General features: G+C 42.9%; 1 protein-coding gene across 7 annotated transcripts in view; it reads left to right on the top strand.

The window, feature by feature from the left end:
* Positions 1-19512, top strand: part of Sh3d19 (SH3 domain containing 19) — a 148254-nt gene that overhangs the window by 119059 nt on the left and 9683 nt on the right. For all 7 annotated transcript variants that reach the window (XM_038347295.1, XM_038347290.1, XM_038347291.1 and 4 more), the window contains 8 exons: positions 1057-1169; positions 6221-6282; positions 7393-7657; positions 9848-9916; positions 10100-10240; positions 14788-14860; positions 15973-16103; positions 18248-18306. In XM_038347295.1, coding sequence (XP_038203223.1) covers positions 1057-1169; positions 6221-6282; positions 7393-7657; positions 9848-9916; positions 10100-10240; positions 14788-14860; positions 15973-16103; positions 18248-18306 — 913 coding nt within the window. The remainder of the gene's footprint in view (positions 1-1056; positions 1170-6220; positions 6283-7392; positions 7658-9847; positions 9917-10099; positions 10241-14787; positions 14861-15972; positions 16104-18247; positions 18307-19512) is intronic.

Below are 19512 nucleotides of genomic sequence, written 5' to 3'. Positions count from 1 at the left end.
CCTCTGCGAGATCACGGAGCCATCGGCACAATTTTTAAACGCTTGCCCATCTTAAATCATTATTTTCCTAGTAACTGGCTTGGACATTTTTCTCCTTTTGATACTGTTTCCCTGTCTGTGGATAAAGCAGGGACCTGCAGATCATCCTCTTTTTAGAGGTTTTTCGTTGGGGCTAGAAATTTGAACAAATGAGAATTCCCATATACTTTTCCTGGCTACACCAGACAGTGTAAAAGGTGGCTTTAGCCTACGGTGATATGTTACACCCATCCCCTCGTGAGGTATTTCTGCACACAGATTTTAATTATCAGGCAATAATTAAATCTAATCATCTCTATTTTCTTTCTCTAAAATAAGTTGGGAATATCACTGAGCTAAGGGTGTAGTTTGAATATAGAGGTATTGTTTCTGGAATTGAGGCTAATTGTGGCCAATAACCTAAATTATCAGAAGCATTTAGTTATTTGTGGATGGGGGAGGGTTGCGTACTCCATCATTAAGGACCCTGTCTTACTAGAATGAGCGCAGGCTTTGGGTTCAGATGGACAAACCTGACAATTACTGACATGAATAGATTAAGTAACTCACGGTTTCTTAATTTCAGCTTATATAAAATGGGTAGCATGTTGTCTAGTATGAGGCCCTCTGGTAATGTTGTATCTGTGCTGGCCACTATGGTAGCCTCTATGCCCCAGTGGCTGCTGGGTGCTGGAAATGTGCCTAGCACAACTAAAGGATGGACACTTTATTTCACTTTAAGAAAGATTTAAAATCTAAATTGCCACATGTAGGTCACTGGATACTTGTTGACCAGACGAGTCTAATCCAGGCAGGATGATTGGAATGCCTGAGTTAATGCCTGACACATCATCCTTAGCAATGCTATCCCCCTATTGTAACATGTAACACTGTAACATCAGCTCATTGACCAGTTTTCTGAGGGCTGCTCTTTCTCCTTCCTTCACTGTCCTAAAGGAGCCCAGCTACGTTTGAGCGGTTGGATGGATGCCTGGACCAACTATTGCTGGTGACATCTGTCTTCTGTTTTTTCCCTAGGTTTACATGAGGAGCCACAATGCCCACCTCCTCTCCCTGCCGAAAAGCCTGTTGGAAATACTTACAGTACGGCGTCTGGAAAGTTCAGTAACACTGACAGTACTAGACACCCAGTAAGTGATCCTGAGGGGTTGTTAGGCTTACGGCAGAGTTCGGGACCAGTTCTAAATCTTCAGTTGCTGTTGAAATTATTTTATCGTTGGTTATATTTTTAGAAGTATTTTATTAGAGCCCAATTGCTAAACTTTATGTACTTACTTTATGTTATAGTCTGCATTTTACAGATCCTTATAGAAAGATTGGGTTCACTCATTGTACTTCATTATAAACTTATTTCTCCTGTACCAATACAATGGCATTGTCCTTCATATGATACTATAATAATAATAATGAAGAGGTTGTCAAAACTTCAAAAAAATTAATATTTGTAGAAATAGATTTGGTCAAGTTGTCAGATTTTTTTAAAACACTAAATCTATTTTTATTAAAAATAATAATGATAGTAATTTAAGATAACTACCCTAAGAATTTTTATTCTGGAATTTAAGAAAAAAAATTAAATTAAAATATAATGCTTTGCTATACATTTGTTAACATACCTAGGACCTTAATATTATTCCCTTGTGCATTTTTAAGAATTTCCTCCTGATGGGTAATCTTTATGGCTTGTTTCAAGAGAAATCAATTCTTAAAGTCTTTAAACCAATTCAGTTCAATTTTTATAATAGTTTTGCCCTGTGCATTAGCTGTGATCGTCATACAAGCAAACCCATCCAATCTTCTAGTGAAGAGAAATTCCTTTGGAAAAAGACATTAAATTAAATTAGCCAATACCAAGTTAATGAGATTTTTCTGTAGAATGAATTAAAATTTAGTGATCATTTGTATCTTCAAAGTGCTTGTTAATAATTTTTTATTAAAACCGGGCCATGGGGGTTGAAGAGATGGCTCAGTTGTTGAGAGCATTGGTTGCTCTTCCAAAGGACCTGAGTTCAATTCCCAGCACCCACATGGCAGCTCACAACTATCTGTAATTGCAGCTCCAGGAGTTCCGACACTTTTACATGGACATACATGCAAGCAAAAACACCAATGCACATAAAAAAAATAATTTTAAAAAATTAAAAAAAAATAAAACCGGGCCATGGAAACCCAAAAGCAGATAGTAGGGCCCCTGCCATACTGTAACCCAAATGTCTATGAAGGAATGGTTGCTTGCAAAGACCTCAGGCTTCCTCTCTCCAAAGGCTCCTGGACAGAACTGAGGACGATGAGCAGGTGCGCTGTCCAGTGACCGGTGTGATGGGGTCTGCGCAGGGCAGAACTGTGCAAACAGCAGGATTATCACCTGCAGCTAAGAGCAACAGCTGAGTTTAGTAGACAAGTTAGGATAAACGACACCACCCAGAGAGCGCCTGTGTTCACACCTACATCTCTGCCTCACGTGAACGTAACGGAAGTCCTTCCTGCATCTGTCCCAGAGGGAACCGGAGCCACCTGCGAGCTCCTCCATGCAGCAGACCACGACATAGACACACTGAGCCTGAAGAAAAGGGCATGCTAAAACAGATTCTAAATTCAGTCAAGTGTAGATTTCTACAGACTGAGGTCAAACACGTGCCTGAAAGTTTTGTTTGTTTACTAAGTTCATTTAGTCATAAGGACTAGAGGTGAAGGCCTCTAGAAAGTGTCGTTGTCTCGGCCCTTGGTGGCGCATGCCTTTAATCCCAGCACTCAGGAAGTGGGTCAGCCGATCTCTAAATCTGAAGTCAGTCTGGTCTTTAGGGGGAGTTCCAGGACAGCCAGGGCTACACAGAGAAACCCTATCTCGAAAACAAAACAAAAATAGTGTCAGTGTTACAGACCAGGAGGGTAGACAGTCTTTATTAACAGTCCCCTTTTACAAAAGCTGGCCACTGGCCAAAACCCAACCAGAGTGCTAGGGAACTCTTTCATCAGATCTAGTGGCTATGTTTACCACATCTCACGGGGAGCCACTGAAGCTGTGTGCACTCTCGCCTGTCCCAAAGCATCTCCTAAAGAAACTACAAGCTCTACAGCACTCGGGAAACCTGTGTGATTCGTGTTAATATCCAGGTATGCAGCACAGAAGAGTGTGCCAGAGGCATGCTGTTCTAAACTCTGCTCTAAGAGGCATATCAGCTCCTGCAAAACATGCCTAGGCTAGTTGCTCCACGATCCCAACACACATGTGATACACATGTGGTCTTAAGAGAAGGAGAAATATCTACCTTTTTAAAATGCCACAGAAACCTGGGAAGCTCTGAGCACGCTGACGCTCAGCTGTTACTGTAGCACTTGGAGACTAAGAAGAATTGTGAATTCCGTTCTGGGTCAAGCTGCACAGCGAGATCCCGTCTTGAAAAGAAAAGGGAACAAAGGAATTTTTCTAAAATTAAAGCATGATTCAAATGTGAAAAGATGGTGTTATAGAGATGCTACAAGCGGAGAACCATCTCTGCCTGGACCTAAGCCAGCCTCTCAGACACCAGAGTCCCAGGATCTCAGAACTAGACAGAACTAAAAAGGTACCAAAAGTCTTCACCGTGTGTACGGAATGCTGAGGAGGGGGACACCTCTAATCAATAATCCAGAGGACTGTTGGCAACCTGGGCACCAACCCAGGTTGAGCAAATACAACTGCAGCCAGCAGCAGGGCCACCTCTTCTCTGTGTCAGAGGATGTGCCTTTCATGTTCAGCTCAAAGTCTGCCAAAAGTGGGAGATCAAAAAAGATATTTTAAATTTTCCACAGGCACACCATCACTGGGTTGGGATGTAGCTCAGTTGCGTTCCAGCTTTGCCGAAAACAAATGAGGAAAGGAAAAAACCTCAGCCCACGGGACTACAGCTAATAGTTGTTGTGCACCGTATGGTAGATACCCTTCCTTATCAAAGTTACACCTTAGCGTAACTTTTTGCTTAAATTTCCCCTCAGTATTAGGGCACCTCCCCAACTAGATTTTGAGAAAAATCAATTTAAAAAAAAATTCTCCTTCCCTGCTAACCTTTGCTTGAATTTTAAAGGTGGCCAAGGAAGACCTGGTTTTATCATGGCGATATTGTCAGAAGAATTACAGGCAGACGCGTATTTATACAGTGTGGGTTACATTCTGGAATATTGCAGGGTTTATGAGCTGGTGGCTTGCTTCACTACATTAACTGAACTCATTAGTGAAGCCAAGTTTTAAGGGCAAGCTTAATTTGTTTTTTAAAAAATGAGATTTTAAAACATCGGAGCATGTTTAAATTATCATAGTTATTGGCGATTAATCACTTGGTATTTAAGGAAGCGTTATAAATAGCATGAATTTAAAAATTGGGGAAAGAAGTTTTAACTCATTTGTTACATGGATGAAACAGTTTGAATTTGCCCAGAGATTCCTTAGCAATAACTAAATAATTGTTAATGCAATGTATTAAAGGGCTGGACATTTCCCCCTACAGTCTTAGAGGCAGCATTTCATGGGTGTGTGTTGGGGTCTTAAAAAGTAGAAAAGAGAAAGTTGGTCTTGGTAGTGAATTCTTTCAATTTTCCAATAGAAAAAAAAAAAAGAAAGAAAAGAACAATTTAGTTAGGACTTTTCCAAAAGAAAAGAACAAAAAGCCCTGTTTGGGACTTGAGACTCTTTTCACTTCTCATTCAACAGAAGAATGATTTCCCAGTCCTCAAAAACGTGTTCCGGGGACTGGAGAGATGGCTCAGTAGTTAATAGCATTGCTACTCTTCCAGAGGACCTGGGTTCCGTTCCCAGCCCCACATGGCAGCTCACAGCTGCCCAGCGCCCTCTTCTGGCTTCTGTTGGTACCAGGCACACTCATGATGCACAGACATGAATGCAGGCAAAGCACCCATACAGATTTAAAAAAAAAAAAAAGTGTTCTTAAAACTTTTTTAAAAGATTTTATTTATTATGTATACAACAGTCTGCCTCCATGTATGCCTGCAGGCCAGACAAGGGCTCCAGATCTCAGTACAGGTGGTTGTGAGCCACCACATGGTTGCTAGGAGTTGAACTCAGATTCTCTGGAAGAACAGTCAGTGCTCTTAACCACTGAGCCATCTCTCCAGGCCTAAAAACTTTTGAGAAAGAAGGCTGAGCCCCTCCACTGGGGAAATTTCTCTGTTCGTCCCCCTACTCCCAGATCCTCTTTCTGTCACTAGGCTGCAGAGTCCAGCTAGCGCTGTCTTGAGTTTTTCCTGCCCTCCCCCTTGCTCTTCCCCACAAAGCCCTTGTCAGCCCATACAAGCTGTCTGTCGGCAAAATCCCCTTCTCCCAGCCCTTCTATCTCCTCACAATGTCTTCCTTTTAGGCCACTCGGGTGTTTGTTTGTTTGTTTGTTTGTTTGTTTCGAGACAGGGTTTCCCTGTAGTTTCTAGAGCCTGTCCTGGAACTAGCTCTTGTAGACCAGGCTGGCCTCGAACTCAGAGATCCACCTGCCTCTGCCTCCCGAGTGCTGGGATTAAAGGTGTGCGCCACCACCGCTGGGCCTGCCACTCAGGTTTTTTGGTTTGGTTTGGTTTGGTTTGGTTTGGTTTGGTTTGGTTTGGTTTGGTTTGGCTTTTATGTCCTCAACTTCTTTAGTTCAAAACCCACTGCTTGCTTTGAAGCTACCCAGCAGGGAGAGGGGAATCTGACTGCCCAAAGCAAAATAACCACTCACTTCAATCTGTGGTTTAAACTCATTTGATTTCTACCATAGTTGGGGTGAAGAAATACCCTATATTAAAACTGAAGCAAACTCTAGCAATAAAGGAGAAAGACCACTATCTAGAGCACCCAACCCCATTTTTAAAATATTGCTTTACGGGCTTGCCATGGTAGGTAGTGCATGCCTTTAATCCCAGCACTCTAAAGACAGAGACAGGTGGATCTCTGTGAGTTCCTGGCCAACCTGGTCTACACAGTTCCAGGCCAGCAAGGGCTACATAATGAGACCCTGTTGCAAAAATTAACAAATTAATAAAATGACATGTGTATGATCTATGTATATGTATAATATCAAGAGTCCTTCTCAGCCGTATCCCATAACTTCACAGCTTTTCTACTTAGAGACTCACCCAAAAAGTTGACCTCAGTTCCTCTTGCAAAGTCTTGTTTTAGGTCAGTCTTAACTAAAAAGGCCTTCTGTGACATTTATAGGAACCGGAACAAATCAGTGAATCGGGAGGCTTGGTACAAGGACCCCCCAGGTTGCCACCAAGGTAGGTAAAATGTGAGACAGCTGGAGGCATTGAATGCCTTGGAGAATTGGCTCTTGTCCTCTGTTGCCTGGATGCAGGCCTGCGAGCCTTAGATCTTGCCTTGAAGAGAAACTCATGAGTCTGCCCAGGCCGCCAGCCCGCAGTCTGCTTGTGACAGCAGGTCATGGGGCTCTCTCATCTTTTCTTCTTCCAAGGAGGTCCAAAACCCTACAGAGCACAAATACGAGTTTCTGATACTCTTTCCAAATAAACAAGACAACTTTCCAGACTAAAATAGTTCCGCTGCTGGAGTCTGCTCAGTTAGAAGGGGCAGGCGTGTTTCTCAGCATCACCGAGGGGAACTCAGAAGTGCCCTAGCCCCCAGCTCTAGAGGCGTACAAACCAGAGGCTGTTGCGCTTTCAGAAAGCATTGGCGTGTTGAAATTTACTTCCATTTAGAGATTAGGAAAAAGGTTTTCAAAGTAGTTGCTGTCTTATTCCATTTTCAGAGCTTCCCTTATGCTAATCTAAATTAAGAGTTTTAATAGTAACGCCTATACTGTGAACATTAGGGGGTTTTGATGTTCCTTTTCTAATTATGCAGAGGACCCAAGCACACATACCTGATATCGTCATATGTATAAGCTTTTGTCTCAGACTGTAGTAGAAAGTACTTAGCTTCCTGAAATAGTCAGTGTGTTTAGGAGCAGTTAGGGGCCTTAAGAGAACAGATGACAGAAAATGCTTGTTTGTCTTGAACTAATGAATCTCTAGTGCAAGATAAGAGGAAGCTGGAACATCATGGCATTTCCTCCAATATCATGTTTAATGCAAGAGTCATTTGCTCAAAAATAGCATGCCCTGCAGGTTTTAGGAAATTGTATCCTAGCAGCAGAAAAGCTTTTCACTCTGTGTGTGCATGCGTGTGTGTGTGTGTGTTTGCGCATGCGTGTGTGTGTGTGTATGTGTGCGTGCGTTGAGTGTGTGTGTGCATGTGCATGTATATGTGTGAGTGCGTGCGTGCGTGTGTGTGTGTGTGTGTGTGTGTGTGTGTGTGTCTGTGTGTAAGAAAGGGTGGAGCAGAACCTAGATGAGATCAAAATGCTGATTCATGACTCCCTTGTCTTTCAGGCCTGTCCATGGAAAAGTCATGCCAGTTTGGAAGCCTCCTCCCAAAGGGGCCCCTGAGAGACCACCCCCCCCTAAACTTTCCGCAACCAAATCATCAAGTAAAAATTTGCCTTTTAATCGGTCCTCCTCTGACATGGATCTCCAGAAAAAGCAAAGTCATTTGGCCTCTGGACTCTCAAGAGCCAAGAGTCAGGTCTTTAAAAGCCAAGACCCGGTGCTACCCCCTCGTCCCAAACCAGGACACCCTCTCTACAGGAAATACATGGTAAGCTGGAATTTCAAAATGTTGGTGCTTAAGGGATTACTCTAGTCAGACAGTAGTGCTGCATGCCTTTAATCCCAGCACTCGGGAGTCAGAGGTTGGTGGATCTGTGTGAGGCCAGCCTGGTCCAATGTCCAGGGCACTTGTTCTTGCAGAAGACCCCAGTTTGATTCCCAGCACCTATATAGCAATTCACAACCATCCATAACTCCAGTTCAGGATACACATGGTTCACAGACATAAATGTAAGCAAAATACTCATATGCATAAAACAAATAAATCTTTTTTAAAAAAAAAAAGCAACAACAACAACAACAAAATCCTCGGTTTTCCAGACAGGCTGTCAGTATTAGGAGAAACACCAGAAAGGGAAAGCAGGCATATAGGGGTCTAAGCCACTGATGACAGGATCCCCCGTGAGAGGAGGTGATGGTGCTGTGGCCCCCCTGTGGGAGGAGGTGATGGTGCCGTGGTCCCCCGTGGGAGGAGGTGATGGTGCCGTGGCCCCCCCTTGGGAGGAGGTGATAGTGCCATGGTCCTCCATGGGAGAAGGTGATGGTGCCGTGGTCCCCCATGGGAGGAGGTGATGGTGCCGTGGTCCCCCGTGGGAGGAGGTGATGGTGCCGTGGTCCCCCATGGGGTGATGGTGCCATGGTCCTCCATGGGAGAAGGTGATGGTGCCGTGGTCCCCCGTGGAAGGAGGTGATAGTGCCGTGGTCCTCCGTGGGAGAAGGTGATGGTGCCGTGGTCCCCTGTGAGAGGAGGTGATGGTGCCATGGTTCATCTGCTGCCATAGTTTGTACTTCACAGCTGCTTTGCCCACTAAATGAGGAGCATTTAAACGAAGTAGAAATTAAGTTTTTATTAAGATCAATGGACTTTCTTACAGTTTTTTTTTCCATTCTGTAAGCATAATTATCATGGCCCATTTAATAGCTACTAGTTAAAAGTTCTTATCAGTAATTGAGATAGTTGAGGATTAATTTTGCTCTCTTTGGGTGTTTTTTTTCATCAGATGACTCTTGCTTGTGTTTCCGACAAATGACAGAGTTGATTTGCTTTCTGTGTGATCGGGTCAATCAGAAAAATTTAAAAATTTACTTGTAAGCAGGAGGAGGATTATGTGCATTTTAAAAATAATTGTATGGCAGTGCTGTGTTTAACAGCAGTTAGTAGTGTTATTCCTGCTCTAAGCTTCCATCAAGCCAGAAAATGTTTTAGTTTAAGTTAATTCAGATTTTGGGAAAAGAATAAACAGATAAAAAGAGATAATATATTTACAGTCTTTTAAATTGATGAAACCCATTGCTTCTCTCTCTCGGTTAAGATGAAGTATAAACTAATGAAACTTTACCTACCCAAACCCAAGGGCTAGTCTTTGGGATAAACTATGTAATAAATAAAATAGAATAGTAATTGGTATGTGTGGAGAACTAATTGTTCATTAGGTACTATTCAAAACTAATCTTGTAGATTAGAGACTATTATTATTATCCCCCTTATACAAATAAGGGGAAGGAGACCAAGATAGAGGTTTAAGCCAGCTAGCGGTAAAACCAGGATTTGAACACAAAACAATTGACATCTACCATATTACCATACCACGAACAGTGTTAATTAGTGGTAAGACCTCTATTTGCTTTGGTCTTTCTATACCAAGATTGTTTTTACTCAGAGGGGACCAGATTTCACTTGGGGTTCTTACATACTGCATAATGTCAAAACATTTAAGGAATTCAAAGAAATCAATACATCAAAATGGTGGTCTATTTAAGTGACGTGTCTCATTATAAAATACACCCTTAAATCTACTTCCTGTTCCCCGTGGCTACACTATCATTAAATTACAACTAGGATTCTGTGTGCCTTGGGAGCCCTGGATGCTGTGGCCATGTGGGGGAGGTGACATTACTCAACCCAGCTTTACATGAGCACCTCCTTGTAATCTGTGTTTGCTCTTGGGTGACCCAGAGAGAACTTGAGGCCATGTTCACCCCTTGTGATCTTGCGGGCTCAACTCCACCCTCTCAGAACTTGAGTTTCCAGGAGGAATGATCCTCACTGGATCCAGGGCATGAAGCCTGCTCACCCTCTGAAGAAGCGGCCCGTTAGGTGCGCTTGCCAAGTCCTAAGTGATCAGCAGCAGGTGAGGGTTTGGGATAGCGAATAATTCTCTCGTGGTTTACATTTAAGCTGTCTGTGCCTCATGGAATTGCCAATGAAGACATTGTCTCCCAGAACCCCACGGACCTCTCTTGTAAGGTAAAGTCAAGCTCTTTCTCTACTGGCTGATTTTTTTAAAAAATTAAAAAAAAAAAATCCCTGCCCTCTGTTCCTGCTATTACGCGTTATTAAATGCTTTAGGCTCCAAAGATTAAAATGTGGGAAAGTAATAATGTTTTATTAAATAATAATTGCTTCAGAGAGTGGCGTTGTGTCTTCCAGCGCGGGGACGTGCTTGTGATCCTGAAGCAGGCAGAAAATAATTACTTGGAATGCCAGCGGGGAGAAGGCACGGGCAGAGTTCACCCATCCCAGATGAGGATTGTCACCCCCCTTGAGGAGCGTCCAAGAAGCAGACCTGACGTACGTGAGGCATTGCTGTTGTGCGACGTTCGTGTCACACATGGTGGCACCGTCGTAGAGCTATTAATTAGATCCCTTTCCTCCCCAGGTTTCTCTCATTAGCAGCATTATTTTAACCAGGGTGGAAATAACAGTAGCAGTTTGCTCCAATTCTGGAGAAAATGACCCTAATGACGTTGGCACAGACTGGCGGGTGTTCTGCCCTCTTCATGTTGTGGGAGCTAAGGACACTCGCGGATTTTTTCACCCGAGAAAGTGGCTCGCTCTTTTAAATAACACGAGCCTGTTTACCAAACCAGACGTCGTTCTCTGGCAGAATGAGTCAGTTATTTTTAAAAGGAACCCGGTAAATGCTAAATCTGACATAAAAGAGTCCTTTAAAATGCAGGCTTTTAATAGGATGTGGTGGGTGAAATCCAGGACACTGGAGGTGGAAGCGGAGGGGTCGGAAGTCCAAGATCTTCCGCTATTGCACAGATCGAGGCCAGCCTTAGTAACAAGGGAAACTGTCTGGGGAGGGGACAGACACTTGATGTGAACCTATAAACCTGGTTTCTCTGAAATTCATTAAATAAGGAAATATAATCCCGCATCTCAAGTCACAGTTAGGGACTAACAACAATCCTGTGGAGCCCTGAAGGGAGAAGAGGATTTGTTTAGTGGAGCAGGTGACTGAGCTCAGGGTCTGGGAGGCGCTAGCAGCTGTCCTGCTTCTGAGCTCTACCCCCCACCCCATCCCACTCCCACTCTGGCTGCAGGTTTAGGAGAGTTTAACTTACCAGTTAAGTTTTCACTGTTTGTGACTCAAGGTAACATGAAAAATACACCAGCCGTTCAACTCAAGTAGAGAACTTGGTTTGTTCTCCATCCGAGAGTTGATCATCTAGTCCAAGTCCTTCTTGGAAGGCAGTTTCTCTTTCCAGGTTTTCCTAAGAAACTAAAATTTCTCATTTTACGGAGAAGATGTCTGTCTTCAGCTAGTGCAGCTGGCATGTGAAAAATCTAACTAGTTCACACAGGAGAAAAAACTCTGTTACCCGGTTTTCTCTGTTTGGGTCCAGTATCAGCCATCTGTCCTTGCCGCCCTTCCTCAGAGAGTGCCGCTGGTGGTGGCAGGAGTCACGCTGCCAGAATTCGATTCTTTTACATCTATTTTTAAAGCTCAAAAACTAAAAGTTGTAGCAGTCCGAAGTCTCCCCACTTGAGCATTGCCTTTTGGTCTCTGTCCTCCGGGGGCCATTGTATTATCTCTGTTGGTGAAGATGAATAATTAATTAAATTAATAAATAAATTAATAATATTAAATTAATAAAGCATGGGTGGCTCCCTGGCACAGCACTTAACTAAGCATGTGCCAGTGCCTGTCCCTGCACCACCTTAAGTGGTGAAAAATGTCCAAAAATGGGTTATACTTTCCCCTAACTTGGTAAACAGGACATATTAAATTTATCAATTAAGGTTGAATCCAGAGGATTGGTCACAGAGAAAGTAGATTATCACCATGTGTGTAGGTGACTTCAGTTTCCCTGCTCCACCCTGGGTGGCCACAGAGTGTGCTGAAGATTTTGGTTGTTGTTTTGGTTTTTATATGTGAAGTAAGTGCGGTAATGCCCAACAGAATTGTTTTTGGAATTAACATATTGTATAGAAACACAGAAAAGGTACAACCATAAGGACAGAAAGCATTTGCTTAGGGCTGAGGGTAGGATGGAGGAGTAGCTGCCAAAGGGTAGGTGTTAATCCCCACCAGGCGGGAAGAAGACCACTACCACAATTTTTAAGCCAGATTTGAAGCAAACTTTATTAAATCCTGGCCAGATCCACCCTAGATTCTCAGAGAAGGACTGTGAATTACATTACTCTGAGATTTATAAAGTCAAAACCCACAAGGGACATGCTTCCCGACTTTGTCCAAATGGGGATAAGCATACGTACATCCTGGTGTACTTCCTGCCTATGTCCCTCCCACTTACGTGTGATCAAGTACATCCTGTGTGGTTGGGACAGCCAAGCTTGTTTGCAGAAGCAAAACCCTGTGGCTTAGTATCTTATATAAACAACAACTCCCAACTTCCCAGGAAATGATCTGTCCTAGAGTAAGTAGGGCTTACAGGTTAGAGGCGTTTTTGTCTTGAAGATCTCTGAAGCACAGTCATTAAAACTTAAAACATAACTTTAGCCCTCACATAGGTTCTGTGGGGAATAAAAATGATCTAAACATAGACTTCAATGGCAGTTGCACAGCCCTATAAATGTTCTAAAATCACATATATTCTAAATGGATAAATTTTATTTTGTGTGAATTTTATCTCGGACATTTAACAAGTGAGCCAATGTTAATGCACAGAAGGTATTTATCACAGTGATTGGAGCACCATAAATGAGCAATGGTATTATTAGCTCATTTCTTTAGCAATGATGTAGAAAGGTCTTTGAACTCCCTTAGATTCACCTACCTTACATGCACCCTGACCACAGCGTCTGGGCTGTACTGCTCCCTTGTGGCCAACCCTGGCTAGCCTGTTCCACCTGATGAGTGTCATTGCTCATCCCCAAAGGCTTGAAAAGGGAAACTAACTGGAGGCTCAAATTATCTTTTCAACTCTTCTCACTTGGGTATGTTTAGACCTTTGGTCCATTTGGAGGTTCATGTTCATGTTATATTTAAGATAATAAATCTCTGACCACTTTTTCCAAGTCAGTAGCCATTTAATCTAATACTGTTTATTGAATAGCCATTCCTTTTCCTGCAGATGTAAATCAGGAACAAATACAAATCACTCCACACACACACACGGGCATATGCACATGCCAGGCAGTAGTGGCACACACCTTTAATCCCAGCACTTGGGGGGCAGAGGCAGGCGGATCTCCGTGAGTTCAAGGCCAGCCTGGTCTACAGAGTGAGTTCCAAGACAGTCAGGGCTACATGAAGAAGCCCTCTCTCGAGGAGTAGGTAGTGGAAGGGGGAGAAGAAGAATATAGTTTGCCTCTGTGGTGCATTTTGGTTAAAAGCGCAGGTGGATTCAGGAAAGATCTGACTGAAGTTGCTACGAGGTGGGAAGAGTGAGCCATTCCTTAGCACACCGGGAATGTAGGAGGGACAAAGATGAACTATCCCTAAGAGGTCAAGAGTCACTGAAAACCAAAGAGAAAAAAAAAGCACAAAAGTCTCTACCTTCGTTCAGTTCATACGTTTTCTAGTGTTGAAGAATTTTAAGTAACATCTCCCAAGGGTTGAGGGTGCAATATTTCTTGCCCATGAATAAAGCCCTGGGTTCGACCCCCAGCACCACCAAAGAAGGTAAATAACATCCTTTGATGGATTTGATGATGGGAATAATAATGACGTCGTTGATAAGCCTGTCTCTTCATATAAAGATGTGAAGAAGAATTGTACACCTATAATTCCAGCACTCAGGATATTGAGGCAGGAGCATCATGAATTTGAAATTAGTCTCCACAGTGAGTTCCACGTCTACCTTAATCCTGTCACTAGGGAGGCAGAGGCAGGAGGATCTGTATGAATTTGAGGCCAGTCTGGTCCACATAGCAGTACCAGAAGAAGAAAGAGGAGGAGGAAGAAGAACAAGAAGCAAAGTAAAACCAAGCAACTGCTTGTCAGTCATGATGCCCCTCTTCAACCTCACCCTCTCCTCCAGCTAATCCAAGCCCTTGTTTACCTAGCTAAAGAATACCAAATTCTCTTTGCTAATTTACTCAGAATTGCTGTTGAATAAGCCATTCAGATTAAATAGAAAGGCCAAGCATCGTAGATAACGTTGCTTTCAAACTAGAGAATGTATTCAGCTAAGTGGTAATAAATGAAGTGGTTTTACTCTTGTGAATTATACTTTTTGTGGAAAGTCATTAGCTCCTTTCACTGCAAAAAAGCAAGACCATAAATACAGAACTTCATTCTCTTCCAGCAGAATGGGCTTGACTTTGAAAGCTTTGTCCTTACAGTTTAGATTGGTCAGCTGAAGAGGGAGAGTACCATTGGGAGGCAAATAGGATAGCTTTGAAATAGGATAAGTGTTATGGTACTTTGTTTTGTTTCCTTTAAAGTTTTTAAAGTTAAACAGTTCTGTTTTGTTTTTCTTTCTTTAAAATCAAAATGCTTAGGGGTTTAGAGAGATGGCTCAGTGGTTAAGAGACCCTACTGCTACTCTTGTAGAGGACACAGGTTCACTTCTGAGTACGTCCAGTTTCAGGGGATCCAACGCTGTGTGGATGCCACACACTTGTATGGTGTACAGACATACATGCAGGCATAATACCCACACGCATAAATAAGTAAATCCTTGAAAAGAAATGTTTAGTGATCGGCAAGTTATTTCTGCCCCCTCCCTGGCAAGGACACGTTCATTTTCAAGGTGACAATGATTGCCTTGCCTGCCTCCCCTGTGTGGTTTGCAGCTGGTGCTTCTAGTGCAGTCCTCTTAGGAAGACTCTAACAAGAAAACACACACAGTGGTCTCAAAGTGAATATGAAACCAGTTCTATTCTGCACACTCCGCTCACTGCCCTGTTCCCCTCCCCGCCAGGATTCAGGCTACACTCAGAATCCCGTTGACAGCGGTGCACCGTATGCTGTGGCTTTGCATGACTTCCCAGCAGGTAAGGACATAAATAATGAGTTGGTGGAGCCCAGGGATGCCCTCCCAAAGCCTTCCTTCCTCGTTGCCTGAGCCTGTAAAACCCGACCCTGAAGATATCATCTTATCCATCAACGCTGCCTTCAGGAAGGGGCCGTGCACCCAATCATGCCGCAAAGCTCAGCTGGAAAGCCGTCCTTTGAAAGGGATGGAAGGAGTTCCCCCATACAAATGAAAACTAGCCATTGCTTATCAGTTATAAATTTTAACTCTGTGATGAAGTTATTGCTCAAAATAACATCCTTCGGGGGCTCAGGCTAGAATATATACTTGCTTAGCATTGTGATGAAGTTAGTTCTAATTTAACAAAATAAAGAGATTTTTTTTTTTTTTTTTTTTTGGTTTTTCGAGACAGGGTTTCTCTGTGGCTTTGGAGCCTGTCCTGGAACTAGCTCTTGTAGACCAGGCTGGTCTCGAACTCACAGAGATCCGCCTGCCTCTGCCTCCTGAGTGCTGGGATTAAAAGCGTGCAATAAAGAGAATTTTTAAAAAAGATTTTTTAATATGTCTCACCCGCCACTTACCTATGAGATCAAAGTATTAGATTTTTTTTAACCATTTTAAATTATCTTTCATAACCAAGGCTACAAATTTTTTAAACTATTTGCAACTTATTTATATGTACTTGGCAGGCTGATTTTTATTTTAGTATAGATAAATTTTCTTCCTAAAGAGCTGTAGTACTCCCTTAGTTAATATTTGAAGTTGGAATAGCTTTTAAGGCTGGGAATAATGGTCAGTGTCTCACACCATATCTTTAAAGGCCTTTCAGTGTTGAATGAGTTTTCACAATAGACTAATATTGGCACAGTGGGAACCACTGGCCAGGACAATGGTGGTCTTAAAAATGGTTTCCCTTAGTAGATATATCTGATCTTGTCTTAGAAAAGAGAACCTCTAATATCAAATTTTTAAGTAAAATTATGAGAAATTAATTTGGTCAGTATAAGCCAGTCTGTCTCAGAGTCAGTGGAATACAGTGCCTCTGTGGGCAGAACTAAATGCCCTTTGTTCTGCTTATGGTCACATGTTCAGCTGGGGAAACTCCTTGTGTGTCCCCGTTCTGTGTTCCAGAGCAAGCTGATGATCTGAGCCTCACATCTGGAGAGATTGTTTATCTTCTCGAAAAGATCGATGCAGAATGGTACCGAGGGAAATGCAGAAACCGGATTGGCGTTTTTCCCGCCAATCACGTCAGAGTCATTGTAAGTGGGTTTTGTTGACTTGATCTAGCCACACGTTCGGTCGTTCAGGGAGACACGCAGGTGAGAAAGAGGAACTAGACGCCTGCAGTCGTGAGTTCCTCTTTTCTGTCTCCTCTTGATCATCTGGACATTTTAAAAATAAATCTTCTTTCCACACAGACTAGCTCTGCAAGCAATCAGTTATGGGAGGAATAGGGACTCACAGGTTCTGCCCCTAACTGCTATTCACAGTCTGGGGATGGGAGAATCATTATCTTCAGTTGTGAGCCCACCGCCGGGCCGACCGTGCTCTGATGGAGGTCTATCAGTCGGTAGATCACTTATGCTTGGAGGGTTCTTCAGCACTGAACGACCTACGTCAATCCTTTGAGACCCTCAGAACATGAGTTAAGTGATACTAGACAGTTCTGAAGGGAAGTTCTGCGGGGATTGTGGTACCCTGTGGATTGAGAGCACCAAGCACGTTCACTAGAGGTGGTGCTCCATTCATGGTTTTCCACATAATATTTTCAAGTCTGGGTGGAGGAACTTATAGTAAAGCATCAAAGTTTTAGAACCCCTAAAAGCTTAACTTGTGAACACACTCCGGTATGTGGAAGGTCTTCGTGCTAAGCCTCGGTAGCGGTGAAACATGGGAACAATGCAAGATTGCTCCTTGGATACTTGTACTAATAGGAAAAGTATAACTCACCCCTGATATACCCTATTGATACTATGAAATATTAATAACGCTAGCTTAAACGTTAGCAACTTATTTTGAAGGGGAGAAAAACGATAATTTTTCCATTATGTCAGAAACTTTAAAATCTAAGTATAACGGAAAATCTGTATTTTTCAAGTAGAAAAAGAGTTTGAGTCTTCCGAATTATGAAATATAGATCTTAAAACTTGCCCAGCATTGATGTGTCCTGGTTCTTTGGAGAAATCTAACCACAGTCTCTAAATTAGTAGTAAGAGTGATGTTAGTTTAGTGCTCTTCCTTTTAATTCTGCTCAATGTCAGTGCTTTAAGAGGCACGATTACCACACTGGAATCCATCACCCCCAGACGGCCACTTTGTTGGTATAAATGTTATTCCTAAGCCCACAAGTTTAAAAAATTGGTTTAAAGCATTAAACGTATAGAATTTATTTAAAGGGGCACTGATCTAATATAGACCCCCTAGCCTTAAGTAGCTTTTGGCTGCATGCGTATGGCCAACAGTTTTACACCAGCCCAGGTTAACTATTTACTGAAGTGCCTGGCGATTAGTAGACACTTGTTTAGCACAAATTGCTTTCTCACTACCCTGTTGGTAGTGAAGGGGGAAGTTCCCTTCAGTATGGAGAGAACCCACAAATCTGTTCAAACTCCTCATTTGGGGACCACCTGCCCTTTGTTATGACCTAATGGCTGACAGCTTTCTCAAGTTCCTCAGATTAAGTGAAGAGAACTCTCAGGGATAAAATGATGTCAATGTGCTCATGACAGCAGCAAGATTGATTGCTCAAGGAGGACTACGTCAGGAACTATTCTCCCTCTACCCCTTTTAGACAGGGTCTCACTATGGCAGTCCAGGCTAGACTCAGCCTTCTGTGTGCTGGTGTTACAGGAGTATTTTAGACAAGGTCTCACTACGATAGACTGGGCTATCCTCCACCTCATGATCCTCTTGCCTCAGCCTCCTGTGTCCTGGTGTTACAGAAGTATTTTAGACAAGGTCTCACTACGGCAGTCCAGGCTAGCCTCAGCCTCCTGTGTCCTGGTGTTACAGGAGTATTTTAGACAAGGTCTCACTACGATAGACTGGGCTATCCTCCACCTCATGATCCTCTTGCCTCAGCCTCTTGTGTGCTGGTGTTACAGGAGTATTTTAGACAAGGTCTCACTACGATAGACCAGGCTAGCCTCAGCCTCCTGTATGCTGGTTTTACAGAAATGTATTACCACATCCAGCTGAACCTGCACATTTTTTTCAAAACTCAATTTTGGTTTTCTCAGTGTTCATCAACTATACCTCCAGTGTGTTCAACAGCTAGCTTTTCTTTTTCATTTCAATCATGCATTTCCTAATTACTTGATGTTAAATTTATCTTTTTTATGTTAAATTTATCTTAACCAAATTATGAAGAAGAAGCAAGTGTTACCTTGATTTTCTTTGCTAGGTTGATATTCCAGAAGGAAGAAGTGGAAAAAGAGAATCATTTTCGTCTCACTGTGCTAAGTAAGTTTTGTCTGTGTTCTTTTGTACGAGATAAAAAGGAGGAAGAATGAAGACTTTCCAAGCTGAATGTGCCTTTAATTCTGAAGAAATTTTATTTGTTTAGTTGTGATAGTGAGAAGCTGGAGACGTGGCTCAGTGTTAGGATGCAACCTGCTCCTCCAGAGGATTCAAGTTCAGTTCTCAGCACCCATTAGGTAGTTTACAGTCTCCCAACTCCATTCCCAGAAGTCTAGTGCCCTCTGCTGGCCTCTGGAGGTGTGTGCATGCACACCCACACCTTATAAAGAAAGGGGGCAGGGGAGAGAGGAGAGAGAGAGAGAGAGAGAGAGAGAGAGAGCTCCTGGAGAAATGGTTTGTGGTTCATCAATTAAGAGCAACTTTTTGCTCACATGTGGCTCACAACCATCCATAACTCCAGTTTCAGGGGATCCAATCAATGCTTTCTTCTGACCTCTGTAGGCAGCAGGCATATGTGTGATGCACATATATACTTCAGGCAGAACACTCATACGCATAAATGAATAAAAAACAAAAACTTTTAAAAAAGAAACTCATTTCAACTCAATGCAGCAGGCTGATCGAAGCCAGCAGCCTTCCATAGAGGCCTGGGGACAGCGATGAAGAAGTCTTAAGAAACTTGCCCTGCCTTTAATCCCAGCACTTGGGAGGCAGAGGCAGGTAGATCTCTGTGAGTTCGAGGCCAGCCTGGTCTACTAAAGCTAGCTCTAGGACAGGCTCCAAAGAGGCTCCAAAGCTACAGAGAAACCCTGTCTCGAAAAACCAAAAAAAAAAAAAAAAAAAAAAGAAGAAGCCGGGCTGCGGTGGCACACGCCTTTAATCCCAGCACTCGGGAGGCAGAGGCAGGCGGATCTCTGTGAGTTCGAGACCAGCCTGGTCTACAAGAGCTAGTTCCAGGACAGGCTCCAAAGCTACAGAGAAACCCTGTCTCGAAAAACCAAAAAAAAAAAAAACAAAAAAAGAAAGAAAGAAAGAAAGAAAGAAAGAAACTTGCCCTGATCTGGCTGTAGCCTGCAAAGATGGTTTTGTCATCAGTGAGTTTTTAATATGGCTTCCTGGTGTTTAGTAGCATGTTTTTTTAGAAGCTTCATCTGTTCCTATCTTATAGAAATATGAATCCTACAAAAACAGCCAGGTGAGGCCAGGGCCCAGTTCAGTGGTTGAATGCTTATTTACCTAGCAATGTAT

This window comes from Arvicola amphibius, chromosome 11 (assembly GCF_903992535.2).
Source record: "Arvicola amphibius chromosome 11, mArvAmp1.2, whole genome shotgun sequence".
In the NCBI taxonomy this organism is placed as follows: domain Eukaryota; kingdom Metazoa; phylum Chordata; class Mammalia; order Rodentia; family Cricetidae; genus Arvicola; species Arvicola amphibius.
This window is presented reverse-complemented; position numbering and strand designations above follow the sequence as displayed.